The sequence below is a fragment of the Odocoileus virginianus genome, chromosome 13, assembly GCF_023699985.2.
Source record: "Odocoileus virginianus isolate 20LAN1187 ecotype Illinois chromosome 13, Ovbor_1.2, whole genome shotgun sequence".
NCBI lineage: Eukaryota > Metazoa > Chordata > Mammalia > Artiodactyla > Cervidae > Odocoileus > Odocoileus virginianus.
In genome coordinates, this window is record NC_069686.1 from 29,250,712 (window position 1) to 29,268,564 (window position 17,853).

The following is a 17,853-nucleotide window of genomic DNA, read 5'->3' on the forward strand; positions in this document are numbered from 1 at the left end:
CAATGAACACTTAGCAGCGTGTCAGGGCTGTGGGGGTGGGGGCTGGGGTGGGCCTTACCACCTCACAGGAGGCTAATACATGCACAGAGGAACAGTTATAAGAGTTTCAATGAAGAGGTGACTGCCCTGGAGAAATACGGGAAAGGCTGTAAGAGTTGGTTAGCACTTAGCTGGGGACATCAAGAATACATAAGAATACAACTGAGATGGGACCAGGACAATCAAAGTGGATCAGTTATCATTCCAAGCAGAATTCACAGAATAAAGAAACCCACTTTCTTCTCAACCCCTTCTCAACCCCTGTTCCATAACAGATTCCTGTCCTGCTGCCTGGCCTCTCTCCATTCTGACCTCACCTTACACTATCAGAACAACTGCCTCCAACTACGGCAACGTGTTTCAACATGTCTACTTTACAGACCTAATGGAAGGTGACACTCATCTATCTTCACGGGGTCCCAGTTCTCCAGAATCAAAGGCCAGCTTTACTCTCCCAACCCCAAAAGCCACAAGGTGCTTTCAGGACACATCCTAGACACTACCATGCCTCTTGGGCCTCCAATACTGCAGTGTGACACACACTTCTGTGCATACTTTCCCTCTGTCTTGGGTCAGCCAGACTCCCACTTCTGCAGGACCCACTCACCCACCCCACATTCTCCGGCTGAGCGCCAGTGCCGAGCCAGGCACCAAGCTGGGCACTGAGAATCAGACACCAAGCCCCAAATCCTAACATGATTTTACGAACCAGTTTCTAACAAACTTGTGGAATAACCTAATTCAAAATATAACCCTATATTTAGTTAATATTTTAAAACTTTTAGTACAGAAAAGTATCTAATCATCATGCATGTACCAATAATCCCCTTGTTTAACTGATATTAATGTTTTTGTTATATTTATTTCAGATGGCAATCTTAAACAAAATGTTACAGATTTGGCTAAAGCTGAATTCCTAATTGTTCCCTCCTTCCCTTCCTCCCTAGAGGTACCACTATCTTAAATTGGTATCATCCTGAAATATTTTTTGTACTTCTACTAGAGATGCATTGATGTATAAACAATATCAAACACTATTTAAATTCATTACCATACATATTTTTAAATGTTCATAAGGATAACCTCATACCCATTCTTTTGCAACTTGTAGTTTTCACTCAAAAGTCTGTTTTGCAAAGATGTCCATGTTGACACATGTAGTTATTTCATTTTAATGGCTCTTGAGTTTACTTATTCACAGTTTATTTCCCATATCTATCTTGATTCTCAGCTTTTACTTTTGCAAAAGTTACAAAAAGCATTTGTATTTGTCTTCCTGTGCATACCTGTCAGACTTTCTCCTCTGACATTAAGTTCTTAGTTTTAAGTCCTACTCTCTGGCCTGCTGATTCTTCTCAGGGATGAGTTTTTTTTGACTTGAGTTTTTAATAATCTGATTGTGAGCCAGCAAATCTGGAAAACTCAGCAGTGGCCACAGGGCTGGAAAAGATCAGTTTCCATTCCATTCCCAAAGAAAGGTAATGCCAAAGAATGCTCAAACTACCGCACAATTGCACTCATCTCACACGCTAGTAGAGTGATGCTTAAAATTCTCCAATCCAGGCTTCAGCAATACATGAACCGAGAACTTCCAGATGTTCAAACTGATTTTCAAAAAGGCAGAGGAACCAGAGATCAAACTGCCAACATCTGCTGGATCATCGAAAAAGCAAGAGAGTTCCAGAAAAACATCTATTTCTGCTTTATTGACTATGCCAAAGCCTTTGACTGTGTGGATCACAACAAACTGTGGAAAATTCTGAAAGAGATGAGAATACCAGACCACCTGACCTGCCTCTTGAGAAATCTGTATGCAGGTCAGGAAGCTACAGTTAGAACTGGACAGGGAACAGCAGACTGGTTCCAAATAGGAAAAGGAGTACATCAAGGCTGTATATTGTCACCCTGCTTATTTAACTTATATGCAGAGTACATCATGAGAAATGCTGGGCTGGAGGAAGCACAAGCCGGAATCAAGATTACCAGGAGAAATATCAACAACCTCAAATATGCGTATGACACCACCCTTATGGCACAAAGTGAAGAACTAAAGAGCCTCTTGATGAAAATGAAAGAGGAGAGTGAAAAAGTTGGCTTAAAGCTCAACATTCAGAAAACTAAGATCACGGAATCCGGTCCCATCACTTCATGGCAAATAGATGGGGAAACAGTGGAAATAGTGGCTGACTTTATTTTTCTGGGCTCCAAAATCACTGCAGATGGTGATTGAAGCTATGAAATTAAAAGACACTTACTCCTTGAAAGGAAAGTTATGACCAACCTAGATAGCATATTAAAAAGCAGAGACATTACTTTGCCAACAAAGGTCCGTCTAGTCAAGGCTATGGTTTTTCCAGTGGTCATGTATGGATGTGAGACTTGGACTATAAAGAAGGCTGAGCGCAGAAGAATTGATGCTTTTGAACTGTGGTGTTGGCGAAGACTCTTGAGAGTCCCTTGGACTGCAAGGAGATCCAAGCAGTCCATCCTAAAGGAGATCAGTCCTGGGTGTTCATTGGAAGGATTGATGCTAAAGCTGAAACTCCAATACTTTGGCCAGCTGATATGAAGAACTGACTCATTTGAAAAGACCCTGATGCTGGGAAAGACTGAGGGCAGGAGGAGAAGGGGACCACAGAGGATGAGTTGGTGGGATGGCGTCACCGACACAATGGACATAGGTTTGGGTGGACTCTGGGAGTTGGTGATGGACAGGGAGGCCTGGCGGTTCATGGGGTCACAAAGAGTCGGACATGACTGAGCCACTGAATTGAACTGAACTGAGCTCATCTTTGGTGATATTAGTTTCTCAGCTGGAGACTATTGAACAATGCATACAATTATATTTGTACTCTAAATTCACATGGGGTACAAGCCTGGGTTTGTCCAAGAGTGAATTTGAGGGCCATGGCTTATGTTTCCCAGTTCAAGCGTACCACTGTGAGCACACAAGGCCTCACTCTTTGGTCCCTAAAGGAGTATTAAACCTAAGACTAGCGCTGTGTTGGGGGCTTGACTCTGCCCTGGCCTCCTGAACTGGCAGCTCAAATACTCGTGACCCTGGCTTCTGGTTCTGTATTTCTAGAACTTGAGGATTTTCTTTGCTCCTTTACTATTTCCTCTAGCTACTGTCCTGTATTATTGAATATCAAGTATTTCTAGGAGCTTACTGAGAAGTATTTATGTTCATTTTAGTTGTCTAAATTGTCAGAATAAACATCTTAACTGAATTCTTTAAATATTGATTTAAACTTTCTAGCAGTATAAATTATTGAACAAAATCTGTTGGTTCATACTTTTCAGAAACGTTCAACACTACATTACTGAGCTTGTGAAGTGCTCTTTTTTGTGCTAAAGATACAGAGAACCTTAAAAAAAAACCTGGGTAAAATTAAAACAAATTTTTGTTTTGACAATTTTAACTTTCTTAATGAATTATCTAATTGAGTTATATAAAATAAGTTAGAAATTTTTGATTTATAATTTTATACCTTGCTTATAATTTCTCTTCCTATAAAAAAAACCAATGTTTTTAAAATGTTCACAGTACTTGATATTTGTGTTTAAAGTTTTCTTCATCTTATTTGCATGTTTTATGCTATACTAAACATACTAAAGTGCGTAACTGTTAAGGATCAAAGATGAAAAAATTCATGAGAGTACCATTTATCTGTCTAGTAATTTTAAATGTATAGCAATCAGCTACAAACAGCATTCTACTCAGCAAGAAGGATTTTTTGGCTATGAATAGGAGATACAGGGAAGTACAACAATTATGATGTTAGAAACAACTCAGAGACAAGTTACTACGGGCACACACCTACTGAGGGATAAACAAACTAAGCTTAAAAATGTAAGCAACAGAAGTACTGCATAGTAGGCTTTCTTGGAATATGTAAATACTATGAAAGAAACCCACAGATTGGATAAACAGTGATTCACCAGTTGGAGTTGTGGCAGTAATTCATATTCTAATGATGTTTTTAAATAGCATAACAGGTTATTTAAATATAAAACAACACTTGTGATTTTTTTTTGTCCAGTAATATACTGGTTTTATGCTGATTTGAATACACAATTATTTCAAATAGTAATCATTTCATGTAGTATTTTTACAGAGTTCTAGAAAATTCAAGGTAAACTGAAGGCATTTTTCAAAGCTAGCTAAATGCTATTGCTTAGAAATATTTCTTAGTTAAAAAGAAAAAAAAACAAAATCAATATCAGGTTTCCGAAATCAATTAGCTTTACCAAATAATTAGCCATTAATTGTTAAAACCATTCCTTTGTCTACATATAATAAATCAAATTTCTAAAGGCAGCTTAGTGGCTTTTACTAGAGAACCATACCAGTGCCACATAAAACACTTCAAGCACAAGACAAGGATAATCAATATCGCAAGAGGTTTCTCAAAATTAGAATAAATTGACATTTTTGGTACCAATTTTAGGAAGACAAGTAAACAGTGACAACACTAAAAGCATCATTTGCTGCATCTAGGACAATTAATATGGCCTATGACTTGAAGGGAGTTAAGAAGATAAAGGCATTTAAAAAGATAGAGCCATTGGCCCTGTACCTGGTGCTGGCGATGCTTGGTGATTCTGCTCCAAGCCTACATCTTTCTAGTTGACTGGCAACAATCTGCCTTTCCACCTCCAGTTCTCGGGTGAGTCGCTGAAACTGAAGCTCCTGTGATTCAAGGAAATAAAAGGAACATAAAGTACCAGGTTTGGTCAGGCAGATACATGAATTCATGTATGTCACAAGAAACACAGGAACATGCCCAAAACAACACTGTAGCGTGGCCTTATGAGAGTACGGTTTTGGATGGGATTGTGGGCCTAAACAACCTACTGATTTGAAGCTCTTACAAACTTAAAGGCACTAGAATTTCAGTCTTTGTTTGAAACTGAAAACACATAAATCCTTATTTGGCCTTTTTTTCCTTTGGTTCTAATTGAGGTCTTCAAATAGTACTTATGCCACAGGGATGTAACGTAAGGGTTGCAGAGTCCTTACATTAGAGGCACACCAACCAATATAAACAAGGCCTTCATCCTTAACAGCTAATATTTTCATCCCTCATACTGTAATGTTAGCCCAGCATTAAAAAAAGTAAATTCCTGTGATGAGAATCACTTGACAGTATTAGATACAAAGCCTTTCAATTGTTAAGGAAAAAAAAATCATTACAATCCCACAAAAAAAGTCCTGTTATATTTACCTATAATACGAACACATTTTTCCTATTGTCACAAATGCAATTCATGTGTCACTCTATGAAGGGACAAGAGAAAAAATAATGAAAAAGTCTGAGTCATAATATAGAACTTAAAATTGTATTAAAAAGATGGAAGATTGTCTAAAGAAATTATATTTTTCATACTATGATGCACCATGAAGGCAAATATTCTATTCTAGGAGAAATGTTTTAACATTATTTGTACTTATCTCATTGTTATCTTAACAGGACTTTAATATATAGAAAGAATGCCATGCTATAAACTATCTATAAATCATGTATACTCTAAAGGCTTTAAGCCACAAATAACATCTCCAATAACACCTCAAGCTTCCCTGTGCCGTATTAACTCCTTACAAGTATACTCAAAGAAAATGCTAAACTGTAAGTGGTTTAACTGGACACTGACTACTGGTTCAAAACACCAGGGAGATGAACCCTAAGCAAAGGAACTAATCAGACATAGAACTACCTTAGTTCTGTCAATAATAATATTATTGACAACATATTATCTATGACAGTAAAATACAATTCAACTGGGAAGTGAATTAACTCCCTGTGAGATCAGGCAAAGGCACAACTACTTGACAGCACTGGCTGAGCAAATTCTACAAATTATTCTCAGAATCATTCTTAAGAAAACAGTCCATCTTATTGCTTTCTGATATTGACAGGCCTTTTCTAAGGAGCCCAGTTGGTGTGAGAGAATATACAGCAGAAATAACAGTTGTTACAGAGAAGAACTATACACAGAATTATACAAAAAAGATCGTCATGGCCCAGATAATCACAACGGTGTGATCACTCACCTAGAGCCAGACATCCTGGAATGTTAGAAAGCATCACTACGAACAAAGCTAGTGGAGGTGATGGAACTCCAGTTGAGCTATTTCAAATCCTGAAAGATGATACTGTGAAAGTGCTGCACTCAATATGCCAGCAAATTTGGAAAACTCAGCAGTGGCCACAGGACTGGAAAAGGTCAGTTTTCATTCCAGTCTCAAAGAAAGGCAATGCCAAAGAATGCTCAAACTACCACACAATTGCACTCATCTCACACGCTAGTAATGTAATGCTCAAAATTCTCCAATCCAGGCTTCAGCAATACATGAACCGTGAACTTCCAGATGTTCAAGTTGGTTTTCGAAAAGGCAGAGGAACCAGAGATCAAATTGCCAACATCTGCTGGATCATCGAAAAAGCAAAAGAGCTCCAGAAAAACATCTATTTTTGCTTTATTGACTATGTCATAGCCTTTGACTGGGTGGATCACAACAAACTGGAAAATTCTGAAAGAGATGAGAATGCCAGACCACCTGACCTGCCTCTTGAGAAATCTGTATGCAGGTCAGGAAGTGACAGTTAGAACTGGACATTAAACAACAGACTGGTTCCAAATAGAAAAAGAAGTACGTCAAGGCTGTATATTGTCACCCTGCTTATTTAACTTATATGCAGTGTACATCATGAGAAACGCTGGGCTGGAAGAAGCACAAGCTGGAATCAAGATTGCTGGGAGAAATATCAATAACCTCAAATATGCAGATGACACCACCCTTATGGTACAAAGTGAAGAATCCTCTTGATAAAGGTGAAAGAGGAGAGTTAAAAAGTTGGCTTAAAGCTCAACATTCAGAAAACTAAGATCACAGCATCCGGTCCCATCACTTCATGGCAAATAGATGAGGAAACAGTGGAAACAGTGACAGACTTTATGTTTTTGGGCTCTGAAAACACTGCAGATGGTGATTTTCAGCCATGCAATTAAAAGACGCTTGCTCCTTGGAAGGAAAGTTATGACCAACCTAGATAGCATATTAAAAAGCAGAGACATTACTTTGCCAACAAAGGTCCGTCTAGTCAAAGCTATGGCTTTTCCAGTAGCCGTGTATGGATGTGAAAGTTGGACTATAAAGAAAGGTGAGTGCCAAAGAACTGATGCTTTTGAACTGTGGTGTTGGAGAAGACTCTTGGAGAGGCTCGTGGACTGCAAGGAGATCCAAGCAGTCCATCCTAAAGTAGATCAGTTCTGAGTGTTCATGGGAAGGACTGACGTTGAAGGTGAAACTCCAATACTCCGGCCACCTCATGTGAAGAGTCGACTCATTGGAAAAGAACCTGATGCTGGGGAAGACTGAAGGCAGGAGAAGGAGACGACAGAGGATGAGATTGTTGGATGGCATCACCAACTCAATGGACATGGGTTTGGGTAAACTCCAGGAGTTGGTGATGGACAGGGAAGCCTGGCGCGCTGCAGCCCACGGGTAAGGGGGACACTTCCTGCCTCTACATAAGAATTCCTAGATCTCAGGCTTCTGGTCATTGTTCAGCCACAAAACACCAGATAGATAATAACTGCACAAAATTCAGTACCAGGCTAAGATCACTGATTTTAAGGACAAATACTATTATGTTTATTTCACAGTCTTTGTCCTTAGATAGCATCATAGCTTTTGTGATACAGTTCTATTCTTTCAATTGTTTTTTTTTGTGTGTGTTCAGTTGCTCAGCCATGTTTGACCCTTTGTGACCCCAAGGACTATAGGACCTAATTCTGGGTGACTCCATGGACTGTAGCCTGTCAGGTTCCTCTGTCCATGGGATTTTCCAGGCAAGAATAGTGGAGTGGATTGCCATTTTTTTCTCCAGGGCATCTTTCTGATCCAGGAATCAAATCTGAGTCTCGTGCACTGGCAGCTGGATTCTATACCACAGCAGATTGTTTATTATACACCTCTTTTCCTGGAAGACTGGCTGCTTGTACCAAGCTGGGCCAGCAAAGGACCATCCGTGAATCTCAAAATATTCCCCAATCCAGTATATAACTTTTGAGTTCTCAGTTCAGTGGCTACTAGGGATTGAGGACTGGAGGGTTTTCTTCATTTTGGGATGGCCAAAAGTTACCAGGATAGGATTAAGGTATGTTTCAAACTAGAAGAGTAAAAAAATTTCCATTCATTAAAAAAAAAAAATCTATTTTAGTGTTTTTTTTTTTTTTTAAAATTATGTCTATAGCTGCCTGTAGCCTTTTGAGCATCCTTTCAAGGAAATATTTGGGAAATTTCCTGCTTGAAGGCAGACACTTGAACTTACATGTCCCATAATTCCTTCCCTCTGAAGCAGATATAGGCAACTTCAGCTTGGCCAAGAAGATGCTAGACAATGACTAGGATGCTAAAACCAAGAAGTTGATATCAGAAAACATGAAGCTCATTTCTTTTCTTCCTTTCACCTTCTTGCTGCACTTCCTGTAGTAGAAATCGAGGCCAAGTTTCTAACATGGAAATAACCTCCACACAACCTATATTTATACTTGACGACAGTGCCAGTGTTTCCTTGATTTGGACACTATTCCTGAGAGCTGTCTCAAGGTTTGTTCTCCAGTCCTGGCAACAAACACGGGAATTCACGAATAACCACTATTAAGTATATTTTCCCCACGTAATTAGCCATGTTAGTCTATTTTTCTTGCAACTAGATACCCTGACTGATAGACCTCTAGAAACCATTTACAGTTGTCAAGTTATGAGAAGAGCCTCAGTACCCATGATGCAGCTGACTGTATGAGAAGTTTGGCCATTCCTTTAACACTCATTTGGCCTGAAAGTCCACATTGTATCCCTCCGAGCTGCAGAGTCTATAATACTAGGCATCACTGGCTACCTTTATAAAACCCATTTCACTCACTATTTCCCCACCCTTCTCACAAGTAGAACATAGTTAAAGCCTCCACAGCAGACTCTCAGGAAGCTGTAAAGCATGCAATCTGTTCAGGTTACCTAATACTTGTGAAAACTTACAAGCAAAATATATGTCTGCTTTATTGTAAAATTATTATTATACTAATTCCACAGAAAATAAGCTGAACTGCCACACGTGACTGCCATCAAGATGAGTGAGTATGATATAAACATTTGACAATTTTGTCTTCACTGGATTCTTAAGACTGATTGACAAGGAAGACAGTATTACAGTCATGTAAAAACACATCTAATGATTTCCAAAATAACACTCATCAAGAGAATTATGCTGTGATACCATCCATAAATTTTAAATTTTAATTTTTCTTTATCCTCTAAACATAATGTGTGAAATCCAATCCTTACCACCGCCTCCAAAACTGGGCATCTAAATTATGGGAGGATCCTTTGAGAAGAACAAGGAAATAACGTTAAAAGCATCTGTCAGTGATTTCATTCAGTTCAGTTCAGTTCAGTCACTAAGTCATGTCCGACTCTTTGCAACCCCATGAATTGCAGCACACCAGGCCTCCCTGTCCATCAACTCCCAGATTTGACTCAAACTCATGTCCATCGAGTCGGTGATGCCATCCAGCCATCTAATCCTCTGTTGTCCTCTTCTCCTCCTGCCCTCAATCCCTCCCAGCATCAGGGTCTTTTCCAATGAGTCAACTCTTTGCATGAGGTGGCCAAAGTATCGGAGTTTCAGCTTCAGCATCAGTCCTTCCAATGAACACCCAGGACTGATCTCCTTTAGGATGGACTGCTTGGATCTCCTTGCAGTCCAAGGGACTCTCAAGAGTCTTCTCAACACCACAGTTCAAAAGCATCAATTCTTCTGCACTCAGCTTTCTTTATAGTCCAACTTTCACATCCATACATGACCACTGGAAAAACCACAGCCTTGACCAGACAGACCTTTGTTGACAAAGTAGTGTCTCTGCTTTTTAATATGCTATCTAGGTTGGTCATAACTTTCCTTTCAAGGAGCAAGCATCTTTTAATTTCATGGCTGCAATCACCATCTGCAGTGATTTTGGAGCCCAAAAACATAAAGTCTGACACTATTTCTACTGTTTCCTCAAATATTTGCCATGAAGTGATGGGACCGGATGCCGTAATCTTAGTTTTCTGAATGTTGAGCTTTAAGCCAACTTTTTCACTCTCCTCTTTCACTTTCATCAAGAGGCTCTTTTGTTCTTCTTCACTCTCTGCCATAAGGGTGGTGTCATCTGCATATCTGAGGTTACTGATATTTTTCCCGGCAATCTTGACTCCAGCTTGTGCTTCTCTCAGCCCAGCTTTCTCATGATGTACTCTGCATATAAGTTAAATAAGCAGGGTGACAACATACAGCCTTGATGTACTCCTTTTCCTACTTGGAACCAGTCTGTTGTTTAATGTCCAGTTCTAATTGTCACTTCCTGACCTGCATACAGGCTTCTCAAGAGGCAGGTCAGATGGTCTGGTATTCACATCTCTCTCAGAATTTTCCACAGTTTACTGTGATCTACACAGTCAAAGGCTTTGGCATAGTCAACAAAGCAGAAATAGATGTTTTTCTGGAACTCTGTTGCTTTTTTGATGATCCAGCAGATGTTGGCAATTTGATCTCTGGTTCCTCTGCCCTTTCTAAAACCAGCTTGAACATCTGGAAGTTCACGGTTCATGTATTGCTGAAGCCTAGCTTGGAGAATTTTGAGCATTACTTTACTAGCATGTGAGATGAGTGCAACTGTGTGGTAGTTTGAGCATTCTTTGGGATTGCCTTTCTTTGGGATTGGAATGAAAACTGACCTTTTCCAGTACATGGCAACTTCCCCTTAAATTCTGGTAAACAAGACCATAATCAAGGTTAGAAAGAAAGTCAAGGCTACTGACATGCTATAAAAATATGTCAGTTCACATGTTTTTGGAAGCTTTTGTTCATATTTACTTCATCTCTCTCAGGTAAGTATATCAATAATCATACTCTGAGAGTCAAGGGGACAGAAGAAAATGTAAAGATTCACTTTTATGATCTTGTATGGTAGACAGAAATGTGTGGCTGAGGAGGCCCAAGGAAGTTACATCCTTCTGGGCAGGCTGCGTGCAGCAGTGACTGAGATGAGGAGAGAAAAGCCGGGTTCAGACGTGCTTCAGAGTATGCCGTCACTTTAACTCCCTGGCATAGTATTTGGACCCCCCTGTGTCCAAGCCTGCTTTTTCTTCCCCTCTCCTCCATAAGAGCTCATCTATAATAAACACTCTGCATGAAAACTCCACTTCAGTGAGAACCCAACCTGAGACAGTATTGTTTTCAGATTATTTTACAGAATGACAGAAGTTTTCTCTCACTCCTAGTTTTTAAAATTGTGAGAGTCTTTAAATGTACTGAAAAAGTACAGACAATAACACAATGAGCTTTGGCAAACCTGACCTAGGTCTAGCAAATCTTACTATTTTGCTACATTTGCTTCAAGTTTTTTGAGAAATAAAGTATTACAGATACAATGAAATCCCCTGGTTTCTCTTTCCTGGATCTTATTCCTCTCCTTTTGTCTCCAGAAGAAGCCATTATCTTGAATTTTGTGTTTAATATTCACATGAATATTTTATTTTACTACTACTCCATATATACAGAACCATAAATAATACATAGTGTTATTTTGCATATTCATACAATTTATATCAATGGTATACAAAACACCCAGTGTTCTGCAGATTGCTTTTATTACAATATGATTTTGAGACTTATCAATATCAGTATACCTAGACCTAGTTCAGTTCCATTGGTCAACAATATTCTATTGTATGACTATGGCACAGTATATTTGTATGTTCTCATCATAATGAACCCATGGGTGGTTTCCAATTTTGTGCAATTATCAACATGCTGTAAAAGAAGCATCTTTGTATAAATCATCTATACACATGTGCCAGATAGTTCCAGTAGAGTCTTAGATACGGAAGTATTGAGTTGAAGGCTATGTGCATCTTCAAATTTACTTGATAATGATTATCACGCTACCTTCCAAAGTGGTTGTAACAATTTACATTCCAGTCAGCATTGTATGAGAGTTCCAGTTTATGTACATTCTCACTGATGCAAATCTGCATGTGGGGGCTTAAATTTCTTTTTATTCTTTTTTTTTTCTTTTTGTAAAGGCATGGGATGATAGGCATGGAGTGCTATTTTGCATTGATTTTATTTTGTGTTTCCCTGCTAAACAACATGTTTTCATAGGCGTACTGGCCACTTAGGTACCCTCTTTTCGCACAGCTATCATACACTCTCAGGGGGCCAGGTTTCTCAACACCCTTGCACTAATGCTTCAGGTTTGGGCAAGGGATATCCCATTAGACTCCCCACAGTAGGCTGCCCTCAGAGGGCACATGGTGTGCAACATCCAATGGCGTGTGCAAGACCACCGAGGTCTGACACACCTTCAGGGTGGAAGCCAGGTGTACTGTTTACTTGGCTTAGGAGTCTCACTTTCATTTTGGTTTTCATTTCTATGAGTTTTTTACTTTCTTGGCAGCTTAGCCTTGCTTTTGAAAAGACAATTTAAGCACTTTATTCAGTATACATATTTAGTTTCTTTTAGGGGAAGACTGGTTAGGGTATTGAATATACCAGAAATGGGAGTCTCCACAGCTTTTTCATATTTTCTTTGAATTTTTCTGAGCTTTGTTCAGGGGGAACTTCTTAGTATTTCTTTCAATTCACTATTTCCCTGTTTGCCTTGTTAAGGGTTTATGTCATCTGTTATACCTTTTTCCAGTGCCAATATTTTCCATTTCTGAGACTTCTAGTTTGGTCTTTTTCTTGCCCACCTGTTTCTGCCGCTCATTTCAAGTGAAATCTGTTCCTGCTGCTCATTTGGAGTGAAAGCTCTATCATCTCCCTTCCTACTTAGGTTTACCTTTACCTAAACTCCACGTACGTCAGTCCTAAATGAGACTTTAGATTGTGATTCAGTGTTTCTTTCAGACAGAAATAACACTGCATACCTAGTCATGTCTCCTGCTACTGGCTTCAAAAAGCCCAACAAGCATTAGGTTCTTCTGCTTTCATCTCCTTCAATAAGCGGGAAGAGCTCCAACCCAGACCACAGTGTCAAGGACCCTGGCGCTGGCATTGAAAACAAGGTATTCTTCATCCATTTGTGGCCTCAGGGCCCCTCTCAGCTTCACTAATTCCTCACTGATGGCCAGCAGTCACATATCTCCTGATGCTTTCCAACTGTGCCCTATGGAAGCCTCACTCCAGTTTGCAAATTCTGTTTATAAACTTGTTATTTTCTATTCCAAATATTCTCCATCTCAAGGTTACTAAGAAGAATTTCCCACTATAAGCTTTAACTGAAATGTAGTTCTTTCCTGAAAATACTGCTTCTTCTGACCTCTCTCTGGTGAAGACTACGCATTCTTCAAACATCACAGCTGAGGTGCCCAGAGCAGGAAGCTGGCCATCACTGGCTCTTCATTACCTCTACTTACTAGCATGAAGTTGGATAGTATTCCTCATAGACCTCCTGTCAGCTGAATCTGTAATCATATTCCCCCTTACACTCTTGTATTAGTCAGCCATGCTCTCTTTTCCCTTAATTGCTGGAGACCATTATTTCTCCAAATGTGTGCAAAAACTCACTGTTTGGGGGTCATGCCATCTGACTACAGTTGTCCACTTGCATCACTAGATCTGTTTACTTCAGGCTCTTCTATCTGATTCACTAATTCAAGAGTGGCTATAATAGTTACTAACACTGTGATGGTGACAATTAAGAAATGGCAGTAGTTATTCCTATCAGGTCATTAGCGATAGGAATGTCCTGCCCCCAAATGTCCACTAATTCTTGGTTCTCTTCCAGGCCTGGTGGGGGCAGTGTCCCCGTCTTGTCTAGGCCCAGCCTGTCCATGCCCTCTTGCCTCTTCTAGGATCTTGCTTCTCTTTCCTGAATTGTTGGTGTTTCCTCTCAGTTTAATGCTTAAATCTTTCTCATCGGAAAACATCTTCTTAATCTCAGGAATCCTCAATCTGTTTCCTTCTCCTTGACCTATACTTCCTTTAATTAAATATTCCTCTTTAAATTGACTCCTTTTAAAAGCAGTATTATCTCAGTATTAAAAGAATTGAAATCCTCATTTCTAATTCTTTTATATAATCATCTTAATATAAATTAAAATACATAATTTTAAAAGATGTATATCTGTGCATTAAAAACCCATTCACATCAGCAATACAGGTACACCACACCAGGGGACGACACAGCTTTCCATGCCTATACAACTCAGCAGGAAAGTCTGAGTACTGCTTAGACTCAAAGAAGTAAACTGACATGATCATTATTTGATGTAATCAGTGCTTAAGTGAGAGTATTTATACTTTAATTACTGTTGCCTAAAAATCTTCCAATAATAATTTTTTTCCAATTTAGTATGGTGAAAGAGTTTTATATCACTTAAATATCAATTATCAGTGCATAGTAATATGTTGGATTTTTAAGGTCCACAGGATTTCACAGGATATGTCCTAATATCACAGTTCCCAGGCAGCACTAGTAGTAAACAATCTGCCTGCAATGTGGGAGATGCAGATGTGGGTTTGACCCCTGGGTGGGGAAAATCCTCTGGAGGAGGGCATGGCAACCCCCTCCCGTATTCTTGCCTGGAGAATTCCATGAACAGAGGAGCCTGGAGGGTTACAGCCCATTGAGTCACAAAGAATCAGATACAACTGGAGTGACAGCATGCACACACATCCCATTTCAGGACATACTGGTATTATAGTGTTCTCTTTTCCACGTTAAAAAGATGAACAAATTATGGTATGATATCTTTGAGGCTCTTGAGTCAGGCCTGGGGAACTACTTTAAAAATGAATATTTAAGATCTAGTAAGAAATATTCAAAACATCCCAGATACTGTTCCCTAATCTAGGTTGACACCAAAACCAAAGCAGGCATATTTTCAAAGCGCTGACTGTGGCTCAGATCATGAACTCCTTATTGCCAAATTCAGACTTAAATTGAAGAAAGTAGGGAAAACCACTAGACCATTCAGGTATGACCTAAAACAAATCCCTTATGACTATACAGTGGAAGTGAGAAATAGATTTAAGGGACTAGATCTGATAGGCAGAGTGCCTGATGAACTACGGATGGAGGTTCGTGACACTGTACGGCAGACAGGGATCAAGACCATCCCCATGGAAAAGAAATGCAAAAAAGCAAAATGGCTGTCTGAGGGGGCCTTACAAATAGCTGTGAAAAGAAGAGATGGGAAAAGCAGGGAGAAAAGGAAAGATATTCCCATTTGAATGCGGAGTTCCAAAGAATAGCAAGGAGAGATAAGAAAGCCTTCCTCAGTGATCAATGCAAAGAAATAGAGGAAAATAACAGAATGGGAAAGACTAGAGATCTCTTCAAGAAAATTAGAGATACCAAGGGAACATTTCATGCAAAGATGGGTTCGATAAAGGACAGAAATGGTATGGACCTAACAGAAGCAGAAGATATCAAGAAGAGGTGGCAAGAATACACAGAAGAACTGTACAAAAAGATCTTCATGACCCAGATAATGGGTCACACGATCACACAATGGTGTGATCACTCACCTAGAGCCAGACATCCTGGAATGTGAAGTCAAGTGGGCCTTAGAAAGCATCACTACGAACAAAGCTAGTGGAGGTGATGGAACTCCAGTTGAGCTATTTCAAATCCTGAAAGATGATGCTGTGAAAGTGCTGCACTTAATACGCCAGCAAATTTGGAAAACTCAGCAGTGGCCACAGGACTGGAAAAGGTCAGTTTTCATTCCAATCCCAAAGAAAGGCAATCCCAAAGAATGCTCAAACTACCACACAATTGCACTCCTCTCACATGCTAGTAATGTAAGGCTCAAAATTCTCCAAGTCAGGCTTCAGCTATACTTGAACTGTGAACTTCCAGATGTTCAATCTGGTTTTAGAAAAGGCAGAGGAACCAGAGATCAAATTGCCAATATCCGCTGGATCATCAAAAAAGCAAGAGAGTTACAGAAAAACATCTATTGCTGCTTTATTGACTAAGGCAAAGACTTTGACTGTGCAGATCACAATAAACTGTGGAAAATTCTGAAAGAGATGGGATACCAAACCACCTGACCTGCCTCTTGAGAAACCTATATGCAGGTCAGGAAGCAACAGTTAGTACTGGACATGGAACAACAGACTGGTTCCAAGTAGGAAAAGGAGTACGTCAAGGCTGTATGTTGTCACCCTGCTTATTTAACTGATATGCAGAGTACATCATGAGAAACGCTGGGCTGGAGGAAGCACAAGCTGGAATCAAGATTGCCGGGAGAAATATCAATAACCTCAGATATGCAGATGACAGTACCCTCATGGCAGAAAGTGAAGAGGAACTAAAAAGCCTCTTGATGAAAGAGGAGAGTGAAAAAGTTGGCTTAAAGCTCAACATTCAGAAAACTAAGAACATGGCATCTGGTCCCATCACTTCATGGGAAATAGCTGGGGAAACAGTGGAAACAGTGTCAGACTTTATGTTTCCGGGCTCCAAAATCACTGCAGATGGTGATTGCAGCCATGAAATTAAAAGACAGTTACTCCTTGGAAGTTAAGTTATGACCAATCTAGACAGCATATTAAAAAGCAGAGTCATTACTTTGCCAACAAAGGTCCATCCAGTCAAGACTATGGTTTTTCCAGGTCATGTATGGATGTGAAAGTTGGACTATAAAGAAAGCTGAGCGCCAAAGAATTGATGCTTTTAAACTGTGGTGTTGGAGAAGACTCTTGAGAGTCCTTTGGACTGCAGGGAGATCCAAGCAGTCCATCCTAAAGGAGATCAGTCCTGGGTGTTCATTGGAAGAACTGATGCTAAATTGGAAACTCCAATACTTTGGCCACCTCATGTGAAGAGTTGACTCATTGGAAAAGACCCTGATGCTGGGAAGGATTGGGGGCAGGAGGAGAAGGGGATGACAGAGGATGAGATAGTTGGACGGCATCACTGACTTGATGGGCATGACTTTGAGTAAACTCCAGGAGTTGGTGATGGACAGGGAGGCCTGGTGTGCTGCAAGTCATGGGGTTGCAGAGTCGGACATGCCTGAGCAACTGAACTGAACTGAACTGAAACTTCTCAATCTTGAAATAACCATTCATTAGCATAGAGATAATCAAATGCTCTGACTTTCTATCATAGTTTACTTAATAACTACAAGTCATTATTAAGTGTATTTGGGACTCCCTATAAATCATACATAATCAATGATAAAAATGCTAACTAAGTATATGATATTTATATCATATACTTTGTACTGAGCAGATCCTTTCGTTAAAAAGAAACACTGCCTTTCTCAACCAAAATGTGTTCTCAGACAACAGAGTCCCACAGGTTTGCACTTATTGGAAGGGGTTTAAACCTTCGAGGAAGTTTGAAAAATGCTGCCCAGAGGATTCCAAATTTTGGAGGTTCACGTGACACTAGAATATAAAACATTCTCGGGTGTCTACCAGTAGGAATTTGCCTTGCCTTTGTACTACCTGGAAATTTTTCCATTTATTGAAACTAACCTCGCTTTTCCAAAGAATAACTATTAACATCTCAAGGAACAATACTGCCTTGCAGAACACAACTTAGTTAACACTAAAAATTCATCTCATTTTTATTGTATTTTGAGATGACTGAATTAAGGGGTACTGCCTTATATTCTACACTAAAAAAGAAAAGAAAACACCACCACCACCACTACCACCTCATATACTGGAAAACACAAGTTTTCATTACTTTGGTCCAGGCTGAATATTTACAACAGGGAGGTCACCACAAATGGTTAACCTT

The 17,853-nt window shown here is 39.6% G+C and overlaps 1 protein-coding gene across 14 annotated transcripts in view; it reads right to left on the minus strand.

Annotated features, from left to right (window-relative positions):
- PKP4 (plakophilin 4) overlaps nucleotides 1–17,853 on the minus strand; it is a 256,119-nt gene that overhangs the window by 117,189 nt on the left and 121,077 nt on the right. For all 14 annotated transcript variants that reach the window (XM_070476164.1, XM_070476166.1, XM_070476161.1 and 11 more), the window contains one exon: nucleotides 4,620–4,732. In XM_070476164.1, coding sequence (XP_070332265.1) covers nucleotides 4,620–4,732 — 113 coding nt within the window. The remainder of the gene's footprint in view (nucleotides 1–4,619; nucleotides 4,733–17,853) is intronic.